Source organism: Chrysemys picta, chromosome 19, assembly GCF_011386835.1.
Source record: "Chrysemys picta bellii isolate R12L10 chromosome 19, ASM1138683v2, whole genome shotgun sequence".
In the NCBI taxonomy this organism is placed as follows: domain Eukaryota; kingdom Metazoa; phylum Chordata; order Testudines; family Emydidae; genus Chrysemys; species Chrysemys picta.
Genome location: NC_088809.1, coordinates 12,178,157 through 12,205,214, shown reverse-complemented (window position 1 = coordinate 12,205,214; position 27,058 = coordinate 12,178,157). Strand labels below are relative to the sequence as shown.

General features: G+C 39.2%; 1 protein-coding gene, 1 long non-coding RNA gene and 3 other non-coding genes across 10 annotated transcripts in view; all 5 read right to left on the bottom strand.

The window, feature by feature from the left end:
• The window catches only part of LOC135976622 (uncharacterized), an 84,121-nt gene extending 82,853 nt beyond the window's left edge, over positions 1 to 1,268 (bottom strand). The window contains exon 1 of the long non-coding RNA XR_010593916.1: positions 209 to 1,268. This is a non-coding gene — a long non-coding RNA (uncharacterized LOC135976622). The remainder of the gene's footprint in view (positions 1 to 208) is intronic.
• A 1,014-nt stretch (positions 1,269 to 2,282) lies between these two features.
• The window catches only part of NCBP3 (nuclear cap binding subunit 3), a 36,876-nt gene continuing 12,100 nt past the window's right edge, over positions 2,283 to 27,058 (bottom strand). For 2 of the 6 annotated variants that reach the window (XM_065573351.1, XM_065573350.1), the window contains 11 exons: positions 26,404 to 26,512; positions 25,479 to 25,578; positions 25,017 to 25,123; positions 22,685 to 22,970; positions 20,889 to 21,046; positions 19,995 to 20,159; positions 9,111 to 17,795; positions 7,546 to 7,571; positions 3,853 to 6,814; positions 3,393 to 3,449; positions 2,283 to 2,456 (listed from right to left, as the gene is read on the bottom strand). In XM_065573351.1, the coding sequence (XP_065429423.1) occupies positions 17,560 to 17,795; positions 19,995 to 20,159; positions 20,889 to 21,046; positions 22,685 to 22,970; positions 25,017 to 25,123; positions 25,479 to 25,578; positions 26,404 to 26,512 (1,161 nt within the window). In that variant the 3' untranslated portion in view covers positions 2,283 to 2,456; positions 3,393 to 3,449; positions 3,853 to 6,814; positions 7,546 to 7,571; positions 9,111 to 17,559. Of the gene's footprint in view, positions 2,457 to 3,392; positions 3,450 to 3,852; positions 6,815 to 7,545; positions 7,572 to 7,663; positions 8,683 to 9,110; positions 17,796 to 18,730; positions 19,661 to 19,994; positions 20,160 to 20,888; positions 21,047 to 22,684; positions 22,971 to 25,016; positions 25,124 to 25,478; positions 25,579 to 26,403; positions 26,513 to 27,058 lie in introns of those variants that run through there. The other 4 variants (XM_005283401.5, XM_065573347.1, XM_065573349.1 and 1 more) reach the window with 4 other exon arrangements.
• LOC112058698 (small nucleolar RNA SNORD65) lies at positions 2,533 to 2,605 on the bottom strand. Its single transcript, XR_002887845.1, has one exon. It is a non-coding gene; the product is annotated as a small nucleolar RNA SNORD65 (small nucleolar RNA).
• Positions 7,034 to 7,109, bottom strand: LOC112058694 (small nucleolar RNA SNORD49). Its single transcript, XR_002887840.1, has one exon. It is a non-coding gene; the product is annotated as a small nucleolar RNA SNORD49 (small nucleolar RNA).
• Positions 7,642 to 7,715, bottom strand: LOC112058699 (small nucleolar RNA SNORD65). The gene has a single exon (XR_002887846.1). It is a non-coding gene; the product is annotated as a small nucleolar RNA SNORD65 (small nucleolar RNA).

The window sequence follows — 27,058 nt, the reverse complement described above, 5'->3', positions numbered from 1 at the left end:
CCCCAGATACCCTATTTACTTTCCCCGCACAAGGGTTGTAACAAAAAGTCAAAATGAACAAAGTTGTGCTGATTCATCATATTGGTTCACTTTTATACTAAATCCACAGGTGCTACCCCTTCACTTTTTGCATTTTAGTCTGCAATCCAGGGCAGGGATTAGTTCTGATGTTTGCACAGAACAGAACTAGTGTAATATAAATGCTTACCAATGATAAAGAACATGGGTACGTTGGACAGAATCTCCTCTACGTTCTCCACTGACTGGAAGTGAATGTTACCCATTTTCTACCTAGGCAGTTGTATCCATCTCAGAGCTAGGACAAGTGGCCTGAAGTATCTTCTTTCAGTTAGTCGTATCACTGACCACCATCACGTATCAACTCCTTAGAGCAAGTTCTGGCACTGCAGTGCCCTGCCTCAGTTTCTCCCTCAGGCTCTTGAACAGGGAACTTCACAGAGTCTGCATTTTGGTAACACATGTCTTTAGGCTCAATTATTAAGACCAACTTAAGTCTCCCAAACCCAAAGATAAAGTCCTCAAAGTCCAAAACTGACAATGTCCAACAGACTAGAAATCATAAACAGGAAATCTTCTGCCATCATCATGCTGACCTTCAACAATGGTCTCACCAAGTCATTACTAAACAAGCAAATTCAGCCCCTTTCCTGGGCACCGCAGGGTGCTTCCTTTGTGTTTTAGCTGAGCAGTGTCTCCCACAAGGCCCTTTTCCACAGCAGCCTCCCACTGTCTCCCCTTTCTTAAAGGCAGCCTGACTCATTATAGGAAACACCTGCCCCCACCCCCTCAGCTGCATCTCATTAATGAACAGACCTGTCCAGCCCCAAGTTCCTAAACAGGAAGACCAGTTATAGCTGAAATTTAAGCTTATGAGCCCTTTCATTCCCTACCCCATAAACAAATTGGGACAAGTTAGTATAAGCAAATAGCTTATGTCTGTACATTTTACTATAAAACACTTGAAAACTTTTGGACACAAGGAGGAAACCAGTACTTCAGCCTTCTAGGAAAGGAGCCTGAATGTCAAATATTAAACTTGAAATGTTGACCTACTCTACAGAGAGTGGCTAAATGTCACAGCTCACTAGAAAACAGTCTCCTCAACACCTTAAACAGTGAAGGGATGTGGCTTCTTTCCATGCCCTTTTCATTACACTCAAGCATGTTACTTAACAATCCAGACCTAGTGGGGGCATTGCCTTTACAACTTTAAAACTTATTAACCAGTTGTTTATATTTGCAATATACACAACTTTGACTGGAATGTTACCCTGCCCCCTCTGCAAATTCTGCTGTATGTGGGAGATCTTCAGCATTCATTTTATTCCTCAAGAGAACCTGCAGTGTAAGGCCAAAGATGGTGGTGATATAGAAACCCTTCTTTCAATTTTGTTTGCTGTGGAATTACTTGCTTGAAAATTCCATTATGACGCAAACTTTTACACCTTGTTAATCACGTAGTGTATTTTGGATGACTGATTAATGGATTGCTCATTCAATGGTCTGCCCACCTCAAAGATTAAGATACATGTCTACTTCAAGGAGGAAGATTTCCTCCTTGAAGTATCTAAAGAAATCAGTGAATTGTAAACAAAGTACGTAAAAAATGAAGAGCAGCAGCAGGGTATGAAAAGACTTCTGTGCAGCCAGCACATTTTAAATGTTACTTGCTCTAACTAAAGGGTTATTGCAGTAGGAAGCAGTCATTTAAAGTTCCACAACTGCAACACTGTGTATGTGTTAAAGAGGCAGGTGAGGTAATATCCCTAATTGGACCAGCTTCTGTTGGGGGACAAACTTTCAAGCTTACAGAGCTCTTCACAATAGCATGTCTTTCTCCAACAGAAGCTGGGTCAACAAGAGATTCTCTCCTTTAGACCATATCAGATGAGCAGAGAATTCAGATTCTGTAACTGAAAACAAGCAGGGTCCCCTGACCTCCCCATGAACTATATGTGAGGCATGTTTCACTAATGCTACTTAAGCTTAAAGGCTGAGCACTCTTTAAAGGAAACAGTTCAGCTACAGGCAGTATTTTAAAAGAGGCAATTGTGTTTAAACAAAGCAAAAAGTCAAAAATCCAGTATGTTCTAGTTACACAAAGTTTATTTGTATTACCTTATACATTGCTGAAAAAACTGCACACACTGTAGTTAATGATAGTATCCATTTGTGTAAATGCTGTATTTTAAATTACATAAAGGGGTAATTTTCTATTATGAACACTGAGTTTCTGTTATTTGAAATAAAGACCAAGAGTATAATGATTTGAAAATTTTAATTTGTGCACTCAACAGTATGCATCTTCTACTTGTAAAAGAGTGATCAGACACATTTGATAATGCTCACAAAAACACAGTTGCTAATTCTCAGGGTCTTTTGGATATTTTGCAATGTTCTTCTATCGCAGACCGACAGGCTTGCAATAAGGACACCTGCAACACAATATGACAAATAAGTTACAGTGCAATGTGATCTTCTACCCAACCAATTCATTAGTATACAAGATGTCTTCAGAAAACCTTTGCTCACCACTAGTCAATCTGCCGGTAATTCCAGCTATTTTTGGTGAATTTCATCATTTGATATCTTGTACTGAATGGTACACATTTATAAAGATCTATACAAGATTCCAGGATTGTCACTGTATCCTAGAATGTTTTAAGTAATGAAAAAAGCTACAAACATGGCTGAGTTTTTTGTTTAGAGTATCAGCAGGTTCAATCACCATTGGGATTTGATGTCTTACCATTTAATTTAAATTCTCAGCCATTTTTTACACTTTATGAATTACACCCATACAACCACATGGGCTTTCACCTCCAGTTCATCAATGCCTCAGTATTATTCACTCATTTGCACTTGATAAGATTTCATTCAGTGAACAAATATGATGGAGGGACAACTCTCTTGTACAACATCAAGCACATCAGTGGTTAACTTTTTTAGCCCTTAAAATTTTTAACCTAGCACTGCATGTTTTTAGAAAAGGTGGTATCTCACTGAGTCTGCTAATCAATTATGCCCCTTACAGTCTAAAATGAGTAGCAAGTGTAGCTGACAATTTCTCATTTAGAGTTTATGAACACAACATGTAAAATTTTAAAGCTAATGTTAAAAAAAATTAACTACATAGGTTGAGAAAAGGATGTCTGTACATCGGGGTATAGTGCTAAGATTATCCAAATACAGTTTGTTTTTAAAAAAGTCAGATACATATAGTGCATAATCAGCAATAACCCAAATTTAAGTGAACGAATTTAAGAATACAGTTTAGATATCTAGCATCCATACATTCAGGTACATTACTCATGAAAAAAGTTGTTCAGAGTTGGTGGTGGAAAGCAAAATATATTTGTATTCAAACTCACCCAAAAAGATTTTCTAGTGCTGTACCTTCTTTACTGCAGGAATCTCATTTAACTTCCCTGATAATTTTTGGGGAAAAAAAAAAAAAAAAGCTGTAACAAGTTTCCAAACCAACATTAAAATGATAAAGGACAGGTTGCAGAGGGAACTGCTAGTGATGTCTAGGCACATTGGTTCTGTGAACTAAGACTCATTAGGGGGGGGGGGGGGGGGGGAGGGGGGTTTGGTCAAGAAGAGAAAATTGAGAGTTCACTCAGAGGGGAGGGAAGCAGATTAGTTGCAAAACTATCAGGGTCCAAACTTACAAGGGATGTGATTAAGAGTTGCCTGACATATTATTTTCTGATTTCTAAGGATGTACATGTGTAAAAAAGTACAGTTGTGTTTGAGACCATATACAGGATTAGAAATATTCAATCTTTACTGTAGCATCACATTTTATCAGGAAAGGGAAAAAAGTACCTGTAGACAAGTGATCTGGAATTACAACAGGATGGTGGGGAGAGAATGTTTTCTGTCCAGATTCCTCAATGACTACATTACCAGTCCGCTGCTGCCATATATTGGAGAACTGTACAGCTGAATTTCACTAGAAGCTATTTTTGTGTAGAACAGAACCCTTACATAGGTCTTCTATTAAGCTAGTGAAATATAACTTGACACCTTGCACACTTTAAGCTATAGGCAAGTGCAAGAGGAGAGAGCTGGAAAAATCTGCCTCCTGTGGTGGATGCCCACGTCTAGTGGGGACAAGATGGTCTGTCACAACTTACATAACACTGGTCTACAATTTTTGAGACGTCGTCTGCTTCAGAGATCAAAATACATAATAAATAGCACATTATGTGGTAAATTCAAATATGACAATTAAAACAACTGATTGGCTACTGTTTCTAAGATATGGTTGCTTTACATGATAATATTTCACCTGTCCTGTTTATGTAACACTTTAAAAACCAGCAAAAGGGTTATATAAATAAAATTTATTATGAAACAAAAGGCAAAAGACTATTATGTACATAGTTTAGTCCTATTCAGTGTCTACTCGGCGCTTCTTGGTTTGTCTCTTGTATTCATTAAATGGAGCATCTCTTGTCACTGTCCAGCAATAGTCTGCAAGCATTGATGGGCTCCATTTGCCCTGATAGCGTTTCTCCATTGTTGCAATGTCCTGGTGAAATCGCTCGCTGTGCTCATCGCTCACTGCTCTGCAGTTCAGTGGAAAAAAATCTAGATGAGAGTGCAAAAAATGCATCTTTAGTGACATGTTGCAACCAAGGCTTTTGTATGCTTTGAGGAGGTTTTCCACCAACAACCTGTAGTTGTCTGCCTTGTTGTTTCCGAGAAAATTTATTGCCACTAACTGGAAGGCTTTCCATGCCGTCTTTTCCTTGCCACGCAGTGCATGGTCAAATGCATCATCTCGAAGAAGTTCACGAATCTGAGGACCAACAAAGACACCTTCCTTTATCTTAGCTTCACTTAAACTTGGAAATTTTCCACAGAGGTACTTGAAAGCTGCTTGTGTTTTCTCAATGGCCTTGACAAAGTTCTTCATCAGACCCAGCTTGATGTGTAAGGGTGGTAACAAAATCTTCCTTGATTCAACAAGTGGTGGATGCTGAACGCTTTTCCTCCCAGGCTCCAATGACTGTCGTAGTGGCCAATCTTTCTTGATGTAGTGGGAATCTCTTGCACGACTATCCCAATCGCAGAGAAAACAGCAGTACTTTGTGTATCCAGTCTGCAGACCAAGCAAGAGAGCAACAACCTTCAAATCGCCACAAAGCTGCCACTGATGTTGGTCATAGTTTATGCACCTCAAAAGTTGTTTCATGTTGTCATAGGTTTCCTTCATATGGACTGCATGACCAACTGGAATTGATGGCAAAACATTGCCATTATGCAGTAAAACAGCTTTAAGACTTGTCTTCGATGAATCAATGAACAGTCTCCACTCATCTGGATCGTGAACGATGTCGAGGGCTGCCATCACACCATCGATGTTGTTGCAGGCTACAAGATCACCTTCCATGAAGAAGAATGGGACAAGATCCTTTTGACGGTCATGGAACATGGAAACCCTATCACCACCTGCCAGGAGATTCCATTGCTGTAGTCTGGAGCCCAACAGCTCTGCCTTACTCTTGGGTAGTTCCAAATCCCTGACAAGGTCATTCAGTTCACCTTGTGTTATGAGGTGTGGTTCAGAGGAGGAGGATGGGAGAAAATGTGGGTCCTGTGACATTGATGGTTCAAGACCAGAAGTTTCATCCTCTTCCTCGTCTAACTCAAGTGAGAATGATTCTGGTGCATCAGGAACCGGCAGTCCTTCTCTGTGGGGTACTGGGCGTATAGCTGATGGAATGTTTGGATAATGCACAGTCCCCTTTTTCTTCTTTGACACACCTTTCCCAACTGGAGGCACCATGCAGAAGTAACAATTGCTGGTGTGATCTGTTGGCTCTCTCCAAATCATTGGCACTGCAAAAGGCATAGATTTCCTTTTCCTGTTCAACCACTGTCGAAGATTTGTTGCACAAGTGTTGCAGCATATGTGTGGGGCCCACCTCTTGTCCTGATCTCCAATTTTGCAGCCAAAATAAAGGTGATAGGCTTTCTTAACCATAGTGGTTATACTGCGCTTTTGTGATGCAAAAGTCACTTCGCCACAAACGTAGCAGAAGTTATCTGCACTGTTCACACAAGTACAAGGCATCTCTGCTCACTTTGGCTAAACAGAAATGTGTCCCTTTTTGCAAAATCAAACACTGACAAATAAGAGAGCACGACACTGTATGATTTCTAGAGCTGACATAGGGCAATTTGTTCAGCAGAGTGATGCAAGCTTCGTTATGATTGCATCATCCATGACTTCTAGGAATAACATGATGCAATTCATATCATGTATGATGCAATACCAGCTTCAGATTGCATCATTCATTGTTTTGCCTAAAAAGCAAGTACTGTCCAAACCCAGTCATAGATTTATTCATAGATCCTGTCAAAGAAGTATTTTAGTCATTTCTGGTTTAAATTGAGATCCCTTCCCTTTATAACTCACTTATCCTCTGCCATTCCCAAGTCAAGGGTCGTATATACTGACCCAATAGCATATCTTGAAAACTAGAGCCAATCAACAATTTTAAGCATCATTTTCGTTCTCAGTGACCCAGAATTAGTAAAGTTTGACTACATTTATTTCAAAAGCATTTTGGCTGTACAGCAGTGTAATTCATGCAATATCCAGTTTCAGCTCTTGACCTTGAATCTGTGTATTAAGAGGGTCTGAAGAACAGAAGGCTCCACTTTTCCACCACGTTTTGGTAAGCCATGACCCAGTTCTCCTTTTCCACGCAGATTAGGCAAGGGAGCTGCTTTCCACCCTTCCTGTAGACATCTCACTCCTTTGAAATATCGAAGTCTACAGAGTAAATGGAAACAAGAGAACAAAAATGGACATTACATGATGCCCTGAGTAGACTGAGGCCACAGTGAAAACAGCAAGCATGGAAGAGCCAGTCTTCAAATAAACTGCATGCCTGATTGTCTTTTGGCTCCTAGTCATTTTAGCACAACACAAACAGCCAAGTTTAGCATACAGGCCTCCTGACAACTTGAATTCAATATACATATAGCTGTATTTCAGACAAGTTGAGAAGGTTATCGTCAGTTCTCGCATCTGACGGCACTTCCTATTCAAGGGTATCATCATGTCAACAGCTTTTTGCATTTGTTTGTGTAGATAAGCATTTAACACAAGCCCAACACTTGCAAATTTTGCTCTAACTTTCCCCTTAACTAGGAGTAAGCTGCAATGCATTAGCTCATCAAATCCATAACTTACTTAATCAACTAACGATTGGCTTTAGACTGGTAACTTACAGTTGAATACACCAAAGTACTTCTATTTCAACCCTCATGGAGCAACTCCAAAAAACTCAAGCAAATCTTTCTATCAGCTTTTCCTTTTGCATTAGCCCAGGTCCATATGGTGCACTACTAGTCAAGTACCTAACTAGAGTCTGTCCCCCCCACATCCAGAAGATGATGAATGGGACTGCCACGTTTCAACTTTAGAGTTCGTCAATATGCAAGTAAAATCCCCAAACTGGCTTAAGAATTTATACAAGTTAGTGCAAAAATAAAGCTTACCATATACTTCAAGATACCATTCTGCCCTAAAAAGAGGAAATATTGATTATTAGAGGACAATATTACAGTATTATACAAAGGATATTTTGTAGGTTTATTCAGAAAAAAACCTTCTCACCACCAACAATCTGTCGGTAATTCCAGCTATTTTCGGTTTTATTTCATCATTATGCACCTTTAATTTGACCAATTCTATAGGACTATTAAAATGCTCATTTTGAAAGCAGCATTAAGACTCAACTAGGTTTTTGCATGTAATTAAAGTTCAGTAATTCCCTTATTACAGCTTGCTATACATTATCCATAACTTCAGTTTCTGAATTTAAGTGCCCTGCAGAATCCAGAACTATAACCACTGCTACAGGACAGTGCTGGAGAACTTTTGTATTCTACTCCCTAGCACATGCATAAACTGGCAAAGGACAAAGGAGGTTCACCCTTTTTTGATTATGATACAGGAAAGGAAACCCTGCTTTTTCTATAGGAAACTTTAGTCTGACCACTATTAAGCAAATTAAATCTTGTATTCCTATTTCTGATTGGAAGAACAGAGAATTGCAGATCTTACTCCAACTTCTCAGCCCTTAATAGCCAGCATGGGTGTCTTCCACAACAAAGTTTTAAACAATATGGGGAACAAATCCAACTGGCTGAGTCTGATCATCCCTTCCACTCCCTGCTCAGATTCTACTCTTGATGCCTAGGATATCATGTTGTTTCACAGTCACACTGCAGCAGCGGTTCATAGACTATCAGGGTTGAAAGGGATCTCAGGAGGTCATCTAGTCCAACCCCCTGCTCAAAGCAGGACCAATTCCCAACTAAATCTTCCCAGCCAGGGCTTTGTCAAGCCGGGCCTTAAAAACCTCCAAGGAAGGAGACTCCATCACCTCCCTAGGTAACACATTCCAGTACTTTACCACCCGCCTAGTGAAATAGTGTTTCCTAATATCCAACCTAACCCTCCCCCACTGCAACTTGAGCCCAATGCTGCTCGTTCTCAGTCTCTCGCCTAGTGTAACCGCCTGTCCAGGATAAAGGGGGCCCCGAGCCCTACAGCAAAGCTGGGCGGGCCCAGGGCCATGAGCCCCGCCGTGCCCCGGGGCAGGGCGCCCCCCCCCCCCCCAGCACAGCTGCAAGCGCCATCTTCCCCCAGCCGCGGAGCCGCGCACGAGGCGCTCAGCCCTGGCCACGCCGTGCCTGGGCCTCGGGCAGCCGCCGCCATCTTCCCCCCGGCGCCTCGGGACCACGCGGGTCGCCCAGCCCGTAAGACGGACACACGGAGGCTCGGTCAGTCCCCCATAGCTGTGGCCGCCGGGCCGGCAGCGAGCTCAGCGTCGCCCCCGCCCCGCCCACCGGAGCCCCCGGCTCCCGCCCACCGCACGCGCGCTGCAGTCCCAACGGCCCCCTCAGGCCCGGATGCCGCGAGCCCATCCCCCCTACCGAGCGCGGGACGGGGAGGCAGCCCCCCCACTCCCCTCGGGTTAGCGCACGAGGGGCCCAGCCCCGCTTCCCCGCCCCAAAGCCACCGTCCCCTCAGGCAGCCCAGTTCCAGCGCCACTTACCAGTCAGGGAGAGAGCGAAGCGCGGGCGGGCGGCGGCTTTTAAGGGGTTGGAATGTACCATCCTGTGGGGGAGGGGAGGATCATCGTAGGCCGTCAAGACTCTAGAGCACGCCTCAGCGCTGGTGGAACGTACCATCTCGCTCGTAGGCCCCGGGGGGGAGCAAACATGATCGCGTTTGCCTGCCTTTTAAAGGGACAGAGGGTCTTATTCTGCAGAGTGGACAGTTGCAGAGCTCACGTAGCTGTGGCACAGAGGCCCCCTGGCGGCTCACTATTCTGTCAGCCGCTCTCTTCAGGCCTGACACACTCACTCCACCTCTCACAGTGCTGACATAGAATTATCTACCAAGACTGCCCTGGGGGCTATCAAAGGAAAGTTTATTGCATCCTGACCATCCTAAGCATTGTGGGACTATGTACCAGCATCATTCCAGGCGTTCTGTGCATGTGCTAAAAATATCTTTAAACTATGTAACCAGGCAGCGTTAATAAATGTTTTCCCCACACAACGGAATTTTAATTTACCGCTCTACCTAGCTCTCCAACATAAATTAAGCAGGATAAGTTAAATACAATAGGAGTTAATTTGCACCTGAGGTAAACAAAAACCGAGAAAGCAGCATGCTGGAGAATCTTATCTGTGTGTACACATCAAAAGGATACATTTCAAAGGTTTACTGGACTATGAGAAGAAGGAAAAAGAAACGTTTAGTTGTCTATGGCTAAGGGAGCAAAAAGGACAATAGTTTTTACCTCCATGAAAGTTGGATCCCGAACCAAGGGGGGAAATGCTAGTAACACTGAGTATCAGAGGGGTAGCCGTGTTAGTCTGTATCTGTAAAAAGCAACAGAGAGATTCTTGCCAGAATATTTATACCTGCCTCTGAAAATTTCCATTACATGCATACAACGAAGTGGGCATTCACCTACGAAAGCTTATGCTCCAATACATCTGTTAGTCTTAAAGATGCCACAGGACTCTCTGTTGCTAGTAACACTGAGACGTTTTCTTTAGACAAGGCCTGTGAAAGTTAAGTTCAGTCCCTTAGAATATATATGTTATATACTTTTGTCTTATTTGTAACCAGCACTGTTTCCATTATTCATACTCAATTACTTGAATCTGAGAATCTCTGGTCTTTGCTAATACATATTCTGTTTTGACTATAAAATCATCGCAGTGCTGTGATATTACATAGGATGTGTCTTCTTGGTCGAATCAAGTAAGCAGGTGTGTACACTGTCTGCTTGGAGGTAGCGTACATGGTAATTTCTGTGAGTGGCCAGTGACAGGAGGTAGATGCCACAGGACTGCTTTTCAACATGGCTTGGGGACCAGGGTGGACCTAGTTAAACGGCAAGGCAAAGTAAAGGCTGACTGCTTCTGAGAACATTGTTTGAGCTGGCTAACAGACTGGAGTAACAGGGAGCAGACATCCAGTTTATAACCAGCCAATCTTCCTCTTGCTGAGGCAGGGTGAGGGAGATACCAAGGTGATTTATAATCCTGCATGCCCAAGAAAGTGTCTCAGTAGCCTAGGGCTATCTACAGGAAGAAGGCGATCATAGGGCTTTTTATACTTTGTATGGTATAGACAACCTGGGGCTATAAGATAGAGCAGGGGTCAGCAACCTTTCAGAAGTGGTGTGCCGAGTCTTCATTTATTCACTCTAATTTAAGGTTTCACGTGCCAGTAATACATTTTAACATTTTTAGTTCTCTTTCTATAATATATAACCAAACTATTGTTGTATGTAAAGTAAATAAGGTTTTTAAAATGTTTAAGAAGCTTCCTTTAAAATTAAATAAAAATGCAGAGCCCCCCAGAGCGGTGGCCATGACCCGGGCAGTGTGAGTGCCACTGAAAATCAGCCTGCATGCCGCCTTTGGCACATGTGCCATAGGTTGCCTACCCCTGAGATAGAGGGATGGATGCGATTATTTTTAGTGTTAAAACTCTAGAGATCGGATTGAGCACATAGAAACATTGAGGCTGGACTGGACCTCAAAAGTACATGAAGTCTAGCGCTCTGCACTGAGGCAGGACCAAGTAAACCCAGACCATAAACGTCAGGTATATGTGCAACATGTCCTTAAAAACCTTCAGTGATGGGGATTCCACAACTTCCGTGGAACCCTATTCCAGCTCTTAACAACTCTTATAGGTAGAAAGTTTTCCCTAATATCTATCCTAAATCTCCCTGGCTGCAGATTAAGCCCATTACACTTGATCACCATCCTCTTTATAACAATATGTACCAGAGCACACAATTCCTGGAATTCACCTTTGACTTGCATGACCCATCTTCACACCCATTTCTGTCAGACTCCTAGAACCAAGAATAACTCAGCTTCAGCAGTTTTTGAGACAGGGGGCCCTATATTGAGAACTGTACTGAGACCATTGAACACCCATTAAATTGTAACAACTAAGTCACTATCACCTAGGCTGTCCTTAAACCAGCAGTCAGGTGAAACTTTCTATCCCTTTACCTACCTAGAGTCCCATAATGTATGCCCTGCAGGATCTCCCAGACATGGCATAACCAACTCACTGTGGCACTATCCCCCTCACCTGGCATTCACACTACAGAGGTTGAGATGAGCCTGCTACCGCCTGGGCGAATTTTCTGCATGTGTTTTATTAGGTAATACTGTGATCTGTATAGAACACAGCTGCTGACTTGAGGCATCCTACAATCTACCACGGCGTGCTTTTCTCCACTGCAATCATTCAGGTTATGAACCAGTTGGTTTTTATTCACCATTTGCTTGAAGGACTTTTTCTCACACATGCAACTCTGCTGAAGTTTCACAACTTCTATGGATACATCTACACTAAAAATTAAGTCAACCTAACTTACATTGTCATAGAACCACCACAGTAATTACATTGCTTGTGCATGCCTACACTTTGCTCCGTGTGTTGCTGGTATGCATCATCAGGAGCGCTTGTATCGATTGTACTATCAGTGTGGGGCATTGCGGGATGGCTCTTGAAAGCCAGTAATAGTTGACACAAACAACACAGTGTCTACACTGACACTGCGTCAACCTAACTACATTGACCTTGACTCTACGCCACTTGCATAGGTGGAGTTAAGTCAGCGTAGCAGGGAAGTCGCATCAGTGGGAGTGAAATTTACGTATAAACACTTACAGTTTGGTTGATGTAAGCTGCCTTGCGTCAACCTAACTCGGTGGTATAGAACAGACCTAAATCTTTAGATTATACTTGGCAAAGATAAAGGACACAGCTTCAGTGAATCATCTCTTATTTAGATACTGCCAATTCCTCATGGACATGTCATTTCAGAATAGGAAAATAGTTTACATATCTTTTCATCAGGACCCGATTTACACAGGAAGGTGCCTTAGTCACCCACTCTTTTTCATATCAACCTATCAATTACCTGGCCTTATAATTCCTTACATTTATAGATTCACCCACGAAAGCTTATGCTCCAATATGTCTGTTAGTCTATAAGGTGCCACAGGACTTTTTATAGTTATAGGGCTCCCATCCCAGTTACAGTATTGAAATTATGATGTAGTACTAATAGAATTAACAGGGGCAGTGGTTGCTTTTCTATCAATTAGATGATTAAGCAGCTCTCCATATTTTAATTTACAGTATGAGGGTGTAGTGATTTGATTTACTGGCACACTGCTCCATCATCCTTTGGATGCCTGATACCTTAGTATTGCTACAGTTGCAATACCAAGGTATCAGGCATATTCAACAGAGAATCCTATTGCTTTATTCATTAAGGTCTCTCATGAGCCTCACTCAAAAGCTTATCTAGACTAGAATATAAAAAGTGCAGTTTTAGTACTTTAACATATTTTAACATGAGCTGGGTTGAATTTTTTTCATTGAAAAATGGGGTTGTGATAACATTTTTGTGGGAAAAAATTGAATTTCCTCATATTTCAATGACATTTCTCCATGAAAAATTGACAAAAATTGTTTCAAAATAGTGAAGGGAAAAAATCCACTCACTTTTTTGTTTGAAAAACTTTACTCACCCCTCCCCCTTTAAAAAAAAAAAAAAACATTGTGGGGAAGAAGTAAAATGAAAGAAAGTAGTTTCCCCTCCCTCCAGTCCCCTACTTTCTCTTACTATATTCTCTACCATTTCTGGAGGAGAGGGGGAAGAAAGTGGGCTTTTTCACAAAGCAAAATGAAAAAAAAAATAATTTCAATTTTCAAAAACTGTAAACTAAATTAATATTTCCAACATTTTTTGCAAACCATTTTACCTTTTCCTGATCAGATCTATTTTTAACTAAGGGCTTGCCTACACAGGGCAATTGCCTGAAATAACTATTGCAGAATAACTTATTCTGCAAAAGCTATTCTAGAATAGCTGTCCACAGGGACACTATTCTGGAATAAAAGTGATATTATTCCAGAATAATTTTCCCCTCTGGATGCACACTAATTATTCCAGCATAAGGTGACTTTTTATTCCAGAACAGTGTCCACATGGGGAATTATTCCATAACATCCCTTCGTAAACAAGCCTTTAGGTAGTAGGCCCCTTGGAGCAGGCTGCCTTTTTGTTACGTATTTGTACAATGTATAGCAAAACGAGACCCTTGTGTGCGTGAGGCTCCTACATGCCAGCACAACACAAATAGTAAGTATTTTAAAACACATTAGCTGATTGAACCTTAAACTTCACGGTTGACCATCTAACCCAAATTAATAATATTAAACATTTATATTGAGGGGAGTGCCTTAAAAACCACAATCCGGTTGGATCCTATTGCACTAGGCACTGTACAAACATAATGACAGTTCCTGCCCTCTTAAATACATCACAAAAGAAAAAAAGGGTTACAAACCCAAATATTTTAAAAACATTTGCAAGACACCTTTAACCAAACCTCAGAAACTAGTAAGGCTCCTTTAATCTTGACATGATCAGGGAATACCAGTTTGCATTGAAACACCATATGATCAGGTTGAGTTTGGATTACAGGACCATGAAGTAAAGCTAAAGGTTGTTTAATCCAGATTAACTTGTTTTTCACCCCCATATAAAAAGAGGAGAAAGGGCTAATTGCTGCACCCACATCCTCTATATTAAAATAATCACATCCTTTTCTCTTAATTTGTGTAATTGCGAGGGTCCAGACTATACTGCAGTAGGCCCTTTTCAGGAACTGATTTAAATGATTACCCAACAAAATTTCAGTAAAATTGGACATTAATGTAATTTCTAGCAGTTTTTATTTGGAAGAAGACCAAGCCAACAGACATCAGCAATATCTGCTTAAATAAAGGTATAAATATTTTAACATTATATTCTTTGCCTTGAATTGAAAAAAAATAAAATAAAAAAAAATGTACTTTTGCTCTCTTCTTCCCCTTGTCTGGTATTGGATGCACTTACCTGAAAGAAAAATCTTGGTTTTAAAGTCCTAAGGCCTGGTTCTGCCCATAGAGAATTGGGGCCTAAAATGCCACATGTCAATTTCTTTTGAAAAACAGAATGCAAGTCACCTGAACCACTCACTAAAAGAGTTTTTTTTCCCCTTTAATAAGAAATGATCTAAATAAAGTCTTAAGGTGTTTCTAGAACAGTTCACTTAGAATTGAGGAATGCTCATTTCCCTTCCTTTGCGTAGGTCCTACGGCAAAACCAGAATATCTCTCTCCCAAATCTGAGAGACTTTGAACAGATTTCATTTATTCTAATGGAAGAGACAGGTCAAATTTCTCACATTCACTACCTGAATATTTATTATCAACATTAATCACTTAAAAATGCCCATCTTTTCTTTCCTTTTTTGGTTATGAGCTTTTTGCTTCATTATGTTGCAGAGAGACCTACAGGCTTTTTTTTTTTTCCCCCCAGCTTGCCTTTTACATTACTAATTTAAATTTGTCTTGCACAGAAGACACAATAATGACTTGAGAACTAGTGAAATGCCAACCAAACAAGAATCAAGGGAGTGCAAAAAGCCAAGCAAAATGGGGGGGGGGGGGAGGGGAAGAGAAGTATTTTTAGTACATCTGCTTACTATTTTTTCCTATGTCTTTTGTTAACATCTGCTTAATTTCATTGAGTAATTAACATTTTTGGGAAAGGATATCTTTGTTAAAAAGACTCACTACCCACTTTTAATTAAGGTGAGAGAAAACAATACACACCCCATCTGAGACAACGGATCGGGTCCTCTAGCCAAACCAGACTTGACACATGTGATACTGGCAAATACCTTTCAAACCCTCTTTATACTTCATTAAGAAGCAAAAACGGGCACAAGGTCAATTCTAGAAGAATCCTTTGTATGGTCCCTTTAACAATACACTTACATTACACTCACAATTAGGGCTATGAGGACTCAGGCCTAAAGATTTTAAAGATATTGGAGCCTCCTACTGTGAAATGTGTGAAAGGCATAGCCACTTCTTGGTTGAGAAGGAAGACACAGCAGCATGCCTATCAGCAACACTAAAAGCAGATTAAAGGCCCAGTTACTCTGCCTAGGCAGAAACCTGCAAGGGCTCCAGAGCAGTGCAGCTTACATGATCGGGGCCTACACCATCTCTACTTCCAGAAAGAGTAAGATGTGATATTGGAGTCAAGCCAGCAATACAACCCAAGTAATTTACTGGCAGAAACACAGCAGTTAAGGGAACTTTTATCAGGATCTTATATAGGTAAGGTGTCAAATGTATTGTTAGATATGGTTCTATTTTAAAGCTTTATAAGGGGAAATATATTAATGAAAGTACACATCAAAATAACCCGTTACAGTGATATTGCAGTCATTTACTCTTGTCATGAACAGTATTTTTAGGCAGCCATGTTTACCAGACAATAGTCAATTCAATTAAATATATAAAAAAGGGTGAATGTCACAAAAGCAAGGAAATAGTTAAGGCTAGAAGCCCAGTCAGTCCCCAGCTCACCCTGCTGTATTTAGTCACTGTAGCTTATCTTCAGTTTCACATACTGCTATTAGAACATAATATTCTTATACACACACTGACATAACGGAGGTTAACTGCAGATTCCTTGCTTTTGCAAAGCCCCAAACCTATTTCAATATAGTATGAAAAAATTAGAAAAACAGAAGAAAAATGTATGTTTAAAAGGAAGAAGGGGAAGGGCCACACTGACATTTTGGGCTAACAGAACCTAGGAATTAGATACAATGCAAACAGATTTGCAGGCTGTCAAACCTTGGCAGGTAATATTTTGCTACATGTTGTATTTACCAGAATGTCATACACATTATTCCTTTTCCTGGAGTTGTGGGCAATCAAAATAAATGCTACAAATAAAAAAAATCCAGTTGCACATTCATTAACCTTTTTACCTACTAAGGAAGAGGAAATGGGTAAGAAAAGTGAAGTGAATGTAACTAGTCAACCATGTGCACATCCACATGTACTATACAATTAGGACATTCAAAAATATTGACATGAAACACTGATCCTATATTTTCCTTTTCTCTTTCAATCATATTATATATCTATATATATATATATAGAGATATATATATATAGTTTAACAGCACATATGAAAACACCACTATAAGCTTTCACTGTAGCCAACAGAATTTTCACAAATATAAACATTATTTTAAGCTTTTAAATTGTTAGATTTCTTCAAACATAATACAGCTATATTGAAATATTTTTTTAAAATTGTTTCAACATTTAAACTCCAAAAAAATTAATCATCTCAGGAATTTGCACCATTCTGTCAACAAATCTAACTCTGCAGTCTTGAACTTGTCAATCTTCACTTAAAGCAAAAAGTTATCACCAAAATGAATGAAGCAGAATCCTTTCTGAGACTAATATAGTGGTGCTGCTCTGATGTTATTTTGAAGTATTACTGTACTGGGAGGTCTAGTTTAGATTTACATTCAGTATTTTGGAGGAGTGGGAGGCAGCAATCCCTTTATAAGCTTTACCCTTGCTGGCTGGCACCCAGGAAGCATCATTGTTATTACTCTATGAGGAGAATAAAGGTGCTGGTAACAGCTATAAGGGCAAGGCAATAGTGATTATTCTGAAGTTCCCTAGTCTTTGGATGAACTGTGTAAAACATTTTCTTAAAAGACTCCATGTTAAAAAGATTAAGAACAAAAAGTCTTCTACAAAATCCAGGAGTAGTTCTGCCCCTTCTTTAAAGTTTGAAGCTTGGGGAAAAAATGTTTTGCAATAACTACTACAGGTTTGCTGTAATAAATGTATATGACAATGCCCTACGCAACACAGGGCCACACATACTGAAGACAAATGTGATTGCTTTAAATGTCAAGTGGTATACAGGTCTTTACTTCTGTGTAAACAGAACGGAGAGGCTCCTGGAACCTCAATAAGAGTCCTGCCACACTTCCATAATGTTCAGCCTTTGGGCAATGGACATCTTGCCATGCTGCAGCGTTCAAATCCTGAAGATCAGGGTCTAAAGAGCATCATGATTCAGTGTCTGACCCAGAACTACTCTCCCGGCTAATTTCAATTTGTAGAGATGGCAAGTTATCTAATCGGCTTTTCTTCTGGCGAGACTGTTCTTTTTCTTTTATTAGAGCACCCCATGCCCGCTGGAGCTCTGAATCGTCCTCCTCTGGAGCGGTTACTGAGTTTTCTGGTTTATCTGGAGTCTTTTCTTGTGTCTTAGGTGCTGATCCTAAGCGGGTCCATAAATTACCTACATTGGATTAAAAACATGATGTTTGAAAAATCACAGAAATGGATAGTAATGAAAAACTGACGTGTTCAAAAATGTCTTCAATTTTAACCGTTGCATTTCCTAAATTTTGAACACTTCAACTATGCAACCTTAATGTTCTCAACATTTTTTTAAACAGAATGTAGTATATTTTAAAGTGCAGGTCTACTCTTAAAAGTAACTATGTAAGAAGGTGCTTTTATTTAATTCTTCTACTATATGTATCCAGAGCAATCCTTGCTTACAACAGTGATAGTTAGGGCTCTGTGTTTGTCACAAATCACATGGATTCCGTGACTTCTGCAGCGGTCAGCGTGCCTGATCCCGGGGCCAGCTGCAGGAGTGGCCCTGCAGCCGGGCACTGCTCTGATGACCCCGGGGAGCTGGTCCTGGGGACCACCCGAGCAGCAGCTGGCCCCAGAGACTGCCTGAACAGCGGTCCCAGGGTGGCTGGAGCAGCGGCTGGCGCCCCGGGGCTTCCTCCCCCATGGCAGCCAGATCGGCGGGCCCCCAGATTCATTCAGGGATATTGGACAGGTCACGGACTGTGATGTTTTGTTTTTTGCCCATGACCTGTCCATGACTTTTGCTAAAAATCCCATGATTAAATCATAGCCTTAGTGATAGTACATTTTCACTAATTTTACTTCTGTTAGAACTGTAGAAGCACACATTTTTGAATAAGGCTTTGTCTACACTAGAAAGTGGAACCTTTTTAACTATATCAATATAGTTAAACTGGTACAACCCCTCCCAATGTGGGCACAGTTATATCAGTATAAAGGTGCTTTGTACTGAGATATAACTTATTCTCCTTCCAGTATGGGAATAGCAACCCATATAAGAAACCTTTATGTTGTGTCCATGCTAGGAGCTGGTATATGTACATTGATTAAAAAATAAATAAATCATACCCCGTAACAAAGTTATACTGATAGTCCTGGTCCACACACAGATTTTGTAAGACAGCTGGATTCAAATGCATCAGCAAAAGAAATTACAGTCTTCCCCAATACTTCCCTTGCATCTGTGCAGCCTCTATGTGGCCTATAGACGCTTTATTACTGGTGATTTACAAGTATGAAAAAAAGACAGTATGACTCCCAGGTTAAGTTTTCAGGGCTGTCACCAAAAAAAGCTTTCTTTTTGTAAACTGAGAAAATGTGACCTCGCCTCACTAAGAAAGTTACGGAACTGTATCGAATTATTTTCATGAAGTCTCTTCTGAAAGTAGAGCCACACTTTAAAGAGCATGACAGTGAACATAAATAATTGTATTGCAATTCACAGTCAAAATGACGAAGGTTAGGAATGTATATAAACAGTTTGAAATGCAAATTCTTTGGTTGCTAGTTTTGCACTTTTTATTAGCACATTATTACACCTCAGAGTTTGAGATATCTTTAACAACTGCTCTGTTCAGACAAGCTGAGCAAAAGAATAAAAAATAAAAATCAGGAAAAGTTCAACACTGAGGATAGAGAACAACATTCAGGGAAAATCTGTCTTAAAAGTTCCTTTATTCTATATGTTGAGAGAAAAGTAGAAATTAAATGCAATAAATTATATAATAATTCAACCATCATTCTATGATATTCTCTAAGACCAGATTTTGAAGACATTTCAACAAAATTCTGCCCTCAAAAACGTGCACAAGTCTCATTATCTTTTATGGTAATTGCATACATCTCTCAGGGCAGAATTTGGCACTTGTGACTTCTAATAACCATTAGTGTAGTGCTTTACAACTTCAAAACATTCCACAAACATTCACTACTTGATTTCTAACTTCAGTCACCAGAATATTATTCCTCCAGGTTTTCATTTGAAGTTCCTCTTGTTCCCTAGAATCAAAGCAGTAAAGTATCTTAAAGGGAATAAGCCAACATTTGTGATCTTCATTACAAAAAACTGCTTTAGCTATTACAAGTTATTCACATGAGGATTTTGTAATAAAGCTCATGAGATGCAATCTCTATGCAAGATTATAAAGTCTAGAATTTTATCCACATGAATGGCAAAGCTTTAATGTTTAGGAATAATATTCTGTTTTTAAGTTAATATCCTTTGGTTATTTTCTAATGCCACTAACAGCATCAAGACATCATTGTCGTCTATAGTTACAAGCTACATATGCACCCCTAAAGTAAAGTCACATTTTCTCTCTGTAAAACAAACCTGCTTTCTTCTCTCTGGTGTCAGAGTAAAGGCCTTTCACATCTTGTTTGGGTATCCCTAACCGGCTATGTACATCTGATACTGATTCTCGACGAGGGGTGGAGGTGCTACTTGGGGGCTTGACTTCTGGAGAATGAGGTCTCTTTCCTAGTCTCTGCCGTACATCTGGAAATAACGTCACAGTGATTAAACTGAGTATTTATGTACTGCATTTATTTTAACTCTTCCAGCTGATCCTGTGTCCTTTATCCATTTGCAAAATTTGGAATTAGAGAGGCTATTATTGTTTTTTCTGAAGTCTTAATTAAATCTTAACATAGCTCACTGTGTTTGAAATGCTCTGAATTCCTGTATTACAGTTTATCCAGGCTTGAATTATTTCTATGACAGATTTGTCACATGGCATCTTTGCAAGGTACCCCCTTTTGGGATGTTTACTCTTACGTGGCTGGCCTTTGTCCCCAAAGATTAAAAAGTAACAACTTTTCTAAAGATCGCCAAAAGCCATCTTTGTTTTGGATTCAATTTCTATTTTAGGAATATAAATACTGAAGGAAGAGAAAAGGGTCTCTGTCTAATGTGAGGTGGTTTATATGAAAAGCATGATTCCATTAATTACTTTTTAGAATACATGAAAAAATCCGCTTTAAAATTACAGTATTGCTTCCTCTAACTTAGAGAGCTAAACTGAAAACCAGAGCAAAAGAATCTTATTGTAAAGATACTTAACCCATGACGTGAACCATGCCATACTGAAAACTGTAAGGGCTGGTCTACACTATCACGCTAAATCGATCTAAGTTACACAACTTCAGTTACGTGAATAACGTAATGGAAGTTGACGTAGTTAGAGCCACTTACCACGATGGCTACATTGCGCTGTGTTTACATTACCTGATTTTGTAGTGCTGACTGGCTGACGCTGCCCTGTATTATTCTGACGTTTTTCCTCTAACAGTAGTCTTACATCTGCAACTTTTTCTGACGATCCTTTGCTGCCAATCCGGTTTTTGACATTACTGGATGCTATACTATCCGCTCTCATAGAGTTCCTAAATAAAGACATAATGTATGTCTAATCAGCAAATAAATTCTCATGAATGAAGCCCAACAGAGTCCTCAGGAAGGCCCCCTGTGCATAAACACATTTTGGAAGGTAGTGATATCAGGATTTCCCCCATTAAGAAATGGGGGAGAACACACAAAATCTATCACTGTAAAAAAAAAAAAAAATCTGCATTCCAGAATCAGTCTTAGCTCTTCTTCAAGCATATTATCAATATGCTCAGAGCATTATATGCTGCATATCCTGCATCCAGGATGCCTTAGAAGCCTGTGACAAATAGGTAGCAATGTTTTTCCAGTTTTAAACCAGGATATAAGCATATCTTGTCAAAACAACAATAGACAGAGTACCAATGCTTCTCTAAGTTTAGGTTCATCATCGTTTGTTACTCAAGACTATAAGCAATGTGCACAGGGGCTGCTTGTAAACATCATACCAGTCAGGGATAGTGCAGATAAGGGATACATTTGTAGGCTATGATAGTACAGAGCTTTCTGTATTTCTTCTTTTTAAATATCTTTTACTGAATCATGTCAGAGCTAAAGAGGGCATGCTGATGCTGCTACTTCACTTAAGTCATTACAGTTATGCCACTGAAATGACAAGTGATTGAACTTAATGAAGAGTCAAATGGGATAAGATTTCAAGGAGAGTTGTTACTCAGTGCTAAGGATTTTCAGCATTAAATATACTACACATTGAGATGTCATCCTATAGTGGCTACTTCAGAAGGGTTCCATATTATATCCAGTCAAAGCAGAATACAGGTCTGTCGCATCTTAGGCGCATTTAACATGCGTAATTTCAGCTTTATGCAGTTGGCAAAAACAAAAACAAAAAAACAAACACACAAAAAAAGAAAAATAACAATTTTAATACTGTACTTGTAGTGTGGGCAATTCCGCCCGCCATTCAACTCAATGTAATTTTGACTATATGCGGTTTTCGCTTTACGCCTAACCGCGGAACGGAACCCCCGTGTAAGATGAGACTTGCCTGTACTGCAATTGTTGTTAAGATCTTCACATGTACTATTGAGTCACTTCTTTTGAAATACATGGTCTAACTGGAATGATCTTAATACACAAGATGTTCTGTGCCATGAACAATATTAAGTAGCTATTGAACATGTTTTTGGACAATTCTTTTATATTTACTATTTAATAAACAGTTATTTCATAGATTTTTACATAATCAGTATATACTTAAAAAATTACAGCCCCAGTCTTGCAGACACTTATGCATATGAGTAAATTTAAACTTGAGTAGTCCCATTGAATGCAACAGGAAACTCAGATATATAAAATTACTACGTACATATTCACAGGATCAAACGCCTGTACTACATGGGTTTTAACCATTAAAGCGTGACTCAAAATACTTAAGTTAATGAGTTGAGATCCTGAACAGTTATTGTACTTTTTTTTTTTAATTAAAAAAAAAAAAATCAACTGAACTGCTCATCAATTCACATAAGTGATTACATTAAATTATTTTCAACAGCTTTCAAGCTTTAAAAAATAATTTTAACCAAATCAAAATATAATATAATTATAATATAATGCAAGAAACACTTTATGACTGGGGTTTTTAAGTAATAAAATGCAAGAAATTAAATTTTTACCTAATAGTTTTCAATTGAGATTCCACCTCATCAGCATACATTGTCATTTTCATGCTCTTTTTGGGAGATGGAGTGGATATCATTTTCAGTTCAAGATCATAGTCCATTTCATCAGAATCAGACGCACTGGCACTTGATCGTCTTGCTGCACTGCGATCTCGAGACTGTTTGAAAGCTTGTAGTTCATCCCGGTACTCTACCACAACCCTGTCATCCTCATCCATATCCTCCTCTTCCTCCTCCTCCTCCTCTTCCTCAATAGGCTCCTCAGGAACATTCACTAGGCCTGAAACACAACAATTAATTTTGAGAGATCGCAGCTTATCTTTTTGATACATGTTTGCAGAGTTTGTGTAGTCATGTCGGTCCCAGGATACGAGACACAAGATGGGTCAGGTGATCTCTTTCACCGGACCAACTTTAAATCCTGAAGAAGAGGTCTGTGGAGCTCAAAAGCTTGTCTCTTTCATCAGCAAAAGTTGGTCCGATAAAAGACATTACCTCACGTATCTTATCTCTTTTTCATAAAGTTAATTAAAAATCAAGATTTAGAAAAAATGGCAAGTAAATACAGGAAATATAAACCTGCCATGAAACATGCCATAATCTGTACCATTCACTGTCTCAGAAGGGAGGTTAAGTACTACAGCTGGATTTTTTTAAAATGTCTGAGTAACTGTATGATCAATAATATGAAGCGATCCTTGATAAAATAAAGATAATTAATTCTAATGATTATATAGTGCCTTAAGGTGATCACTGCTGGTGACAGAGAGAAAGATTTCTTCCTGATCCCATATTCAGCATTGCACAACAGAACAGGTGCATCATGTATTGCCAATGTTCTAAACCTTTAATATATACTCGGTTAGAAGTAAAACGGTGTTTTAATCTTGTGTCGTATGCAACAGGAGGCAAACACTGCCCCATCAAGTAATACAGTGTTAATCACACATAGTTAAATGGATGATGGGGCAGTTTCAGCACCCTCTTCCAATCCTCATATGACTCAGTACATATACAGGAATATATTCTAGAAAATGTATTGAATGCACTTTGTATCAGTCTTTTTTTTTTTTTTCCTTCAAAGTAGTCAGCAGATATGCAGCCTCCTGTACAGCTTTTCCTTAGCACTTAACATATTTCTTCCCATATTAGCTCCCTAATACACACACCCATAAATCACGTGACCACTGTAAAGGCTAAAATACCAATTAGAAGCTCATTGATTGGGTTTTCTGGACTATTTCCCCCTGGAATATATACCACCCAACTACTTTATTTTTGTCATGTATTGTAAGACAAGAGTTGAAATGGCAAATATGACAGTTTAAAAGTGAAGTGTAAACAAACCACTAGAGATTTTTGTCTTTTATGCTCCAGACCCCATTTCCTAAATCTCTAAAAGAAAACAATCAAGTAAAATGAAGTACCTACTGACTTACGCTAAGTGCTTTGATGTTGCTTGCAAAACCATAGGACAAAATCTAAGTGCTGGGGGGGAAAAAGCATAGCTCTCTTTCACTTATCCGACACTGTTCTATTTATCAGATTAATTATGCACAATCTATGTCAAGTTGACAAACCCAAAGACAGTAACAATTATATTTTGTCAGGTATTCCATTAATAAATATTTCAATTACTGTTTTACTTGAGAGAATGCTTTTATTTAATTAAATTTATTATTTTAGAATTGTGTATATTGATGCTTAGGTTATACTTTGCATTTGCATAGCACCTTTCACAAGAGGATCTTAAAAGGACTCACAACATCCTTGAGAAATAGTTATCAAGTAAAGGTTAAGAACAGTGTTTAAAGCACTGGACACACATCTGGGCTTGAGCCCTAACTCTGTCTCAGATTTCCTAAGTGATCTTGGACAAGTGACTTCATTTCTGTGTCTCAGTTCCTCACCTGCAAAGTGGGAATAATGTTGTCCTGTCACAGAGAAGTATTGTAAGAATGATTCATTCAGATACTATGAGCCATATAAAGTGGCTAGACAGATAGGGGAAACAGGAAAAATTAGGTCATGTAGCAAGTAAATCAGTGGCTAAGCAGGGCCAAGAACCCTAGTATCTTGACTCAATTCCATGTTTTAACTATTAGAAATGCCTCCACCCAAAACTAGCATGTGGTAACCACTGTTTTCTCCTGGACTAAACTCTGCTTCGGTTAATTATTTAATGAGGCGAAGTGGACAGAAAAGGCAGGCCGGTGAAGCACAAAGACCTATATTTTATTTCATTCTGCAGTTTCACAACAGCTGCAACACAACTTGTTTGAAGATGTAAAGCACTATATATGTTCCCAGTACGGTCATTAATTACCTGAATGCCGGTGTTTATAAGGAGGTGTCAACCCAACATCATCCCCAATGAGTGTCCTTTTCTTTATCACATCACGATGGATTCGACGTGAATGATATCTTCGTTTCCTGGAATGCCAACAAAAGCAAACACATTTCTGCCATGTAAAAGGCCAAAAGAAAGTGACCTAAATTCAGCCACGGAGTAACAGCTGTAACTTCCATTGACTTCAGCGGCAGCTGAACGCATTTACTCTATGGCTTTATTTTGCCCAGTATGAATATCTCAACTACAAGCACTTGTTAATTTTGAATTCAAATTTTTATAAATGTAAAGTCAACAAGTCAACTTTGCTAAAATACAAATCAATGCTCCCCACCCGCAAGTCTACAGAACTTTGAGGGATGACACTCACAAGTTAGATAGCCTTGTAAGCATGGCTAGACACATGCAAGGTTCTACTCCCCTTTATCATGTACTCACCAAGAGTTGCTAAGAATTCCTTTCATGCCACCATAATTAGGGTTGCCATATTTCATGTAGTACTGACTTCTTCTTGCAGCTCCCAGCTCTTTTTTATCATCTGAAAATGTGTAATTAAGTTAAAAGAATACTTTTTCCCTAACCACACTGGAGCAAAAATAAAGAGTGCCCAGTCAAAGATATGAAGCATATATCGTAATAGGCAGTCTCAACTATTGTTGAGCTATACAATATGCAATCTCCTTCATGTGAGTAAAAGATCCATGTACTTACTAGGAACAAAACAGATTACAATGCTTGCTGACAATTCCTCTGAAATAAAACTAACAGTAAGAGACACTGGGTTCAACTAATTTCATTCCATGGAGATACGAGTTTCCATTTATCACCTTCCTGTTGTATTATGTATCACTTTAAGAGCTGGAATATGGAGACTATCTAATTAGAGATGTCACTGTCAGAACTGTATGAAAAAGGACATAGTCAAACTGGAAAAAAGACAGGACTTCAGTTTGTTTACCTTAAATGCATTAATATTATCTATTGACATGACTGGAGCTGGCAACAGCTTCCACCAATACCACATAAAGAATTCCAACACCATAAGCATGGCAAATGATTCTTGATGCTCAGAAAAGGCAAAATTTGCCCTTATGCAGAACCTTTTTTGTGGGCTTCAGTGGGATTGAAGTGGTAGATATATCTTTTACCGAATTAGGCTGAATTTTACCCAGAATAAGTTTTACATATACGTTCTTCACACATTAAAAATACACACAAGTACTATGAGATTTTAACATATAATGCTTGACAATCAATCTAACACTTTAATAATGATTTTATTTTTATCTGTGATGTAAAGACATCATTTTAGTCATCAGTCACCTTCAAACACTGTATAGTGCCTGTGCAGTGAGTCATTTACCTTTAGTAGCAAATCTCATGAACAGTTTATTTCCTTTAGCCAGCTTGTTGGCTGGGCGTAGATCGTTACGTAGGAGAGAATCTTCCTCTACCTGGGAGAGCACATCCAACTTTGGAAAGAAAATATTTTAGATACAAAGATAAAATGTTTTTCAGCATAGATTACATTCAACAGCAAAGCTAACAAATGATTACTAAGAAAGTTTATTTTTGTGTTAGGAGCTTTCCAGCAGATTTGTGAACTCAGCTGTTTTGCATTTCTTTAACAGACTGATTTATTAAAGTAACATTGGCAGGTTAAAATTTTTTTTTTTTTTAAACAAAGATTCCCCCCCCTGTCTTATTAATACACTAAGTTACTAAAACTAGGCTTTTTAAAATCTAATTTACTTTCCACTACTTCTGACTATCTCCTATCTACGTTTCATTCAACCTGGACAATGAAAGACAACTAGTCAATTTTATTTTTGTTTACAGTCAGTTTCTAGCCTGTCACACACTAGCACAATGCTGCAATGTCTGGACTGCAAAAATACAATAAGTGTTTGTTTAGAAAAGTTTCCATTAAATTTATTATTAAATCTGTTTTACACAAACTGAAATTTGGACCAAACTGACCTGACAGTATCTATTAAGCAGCTCATCTTAAAATAAAC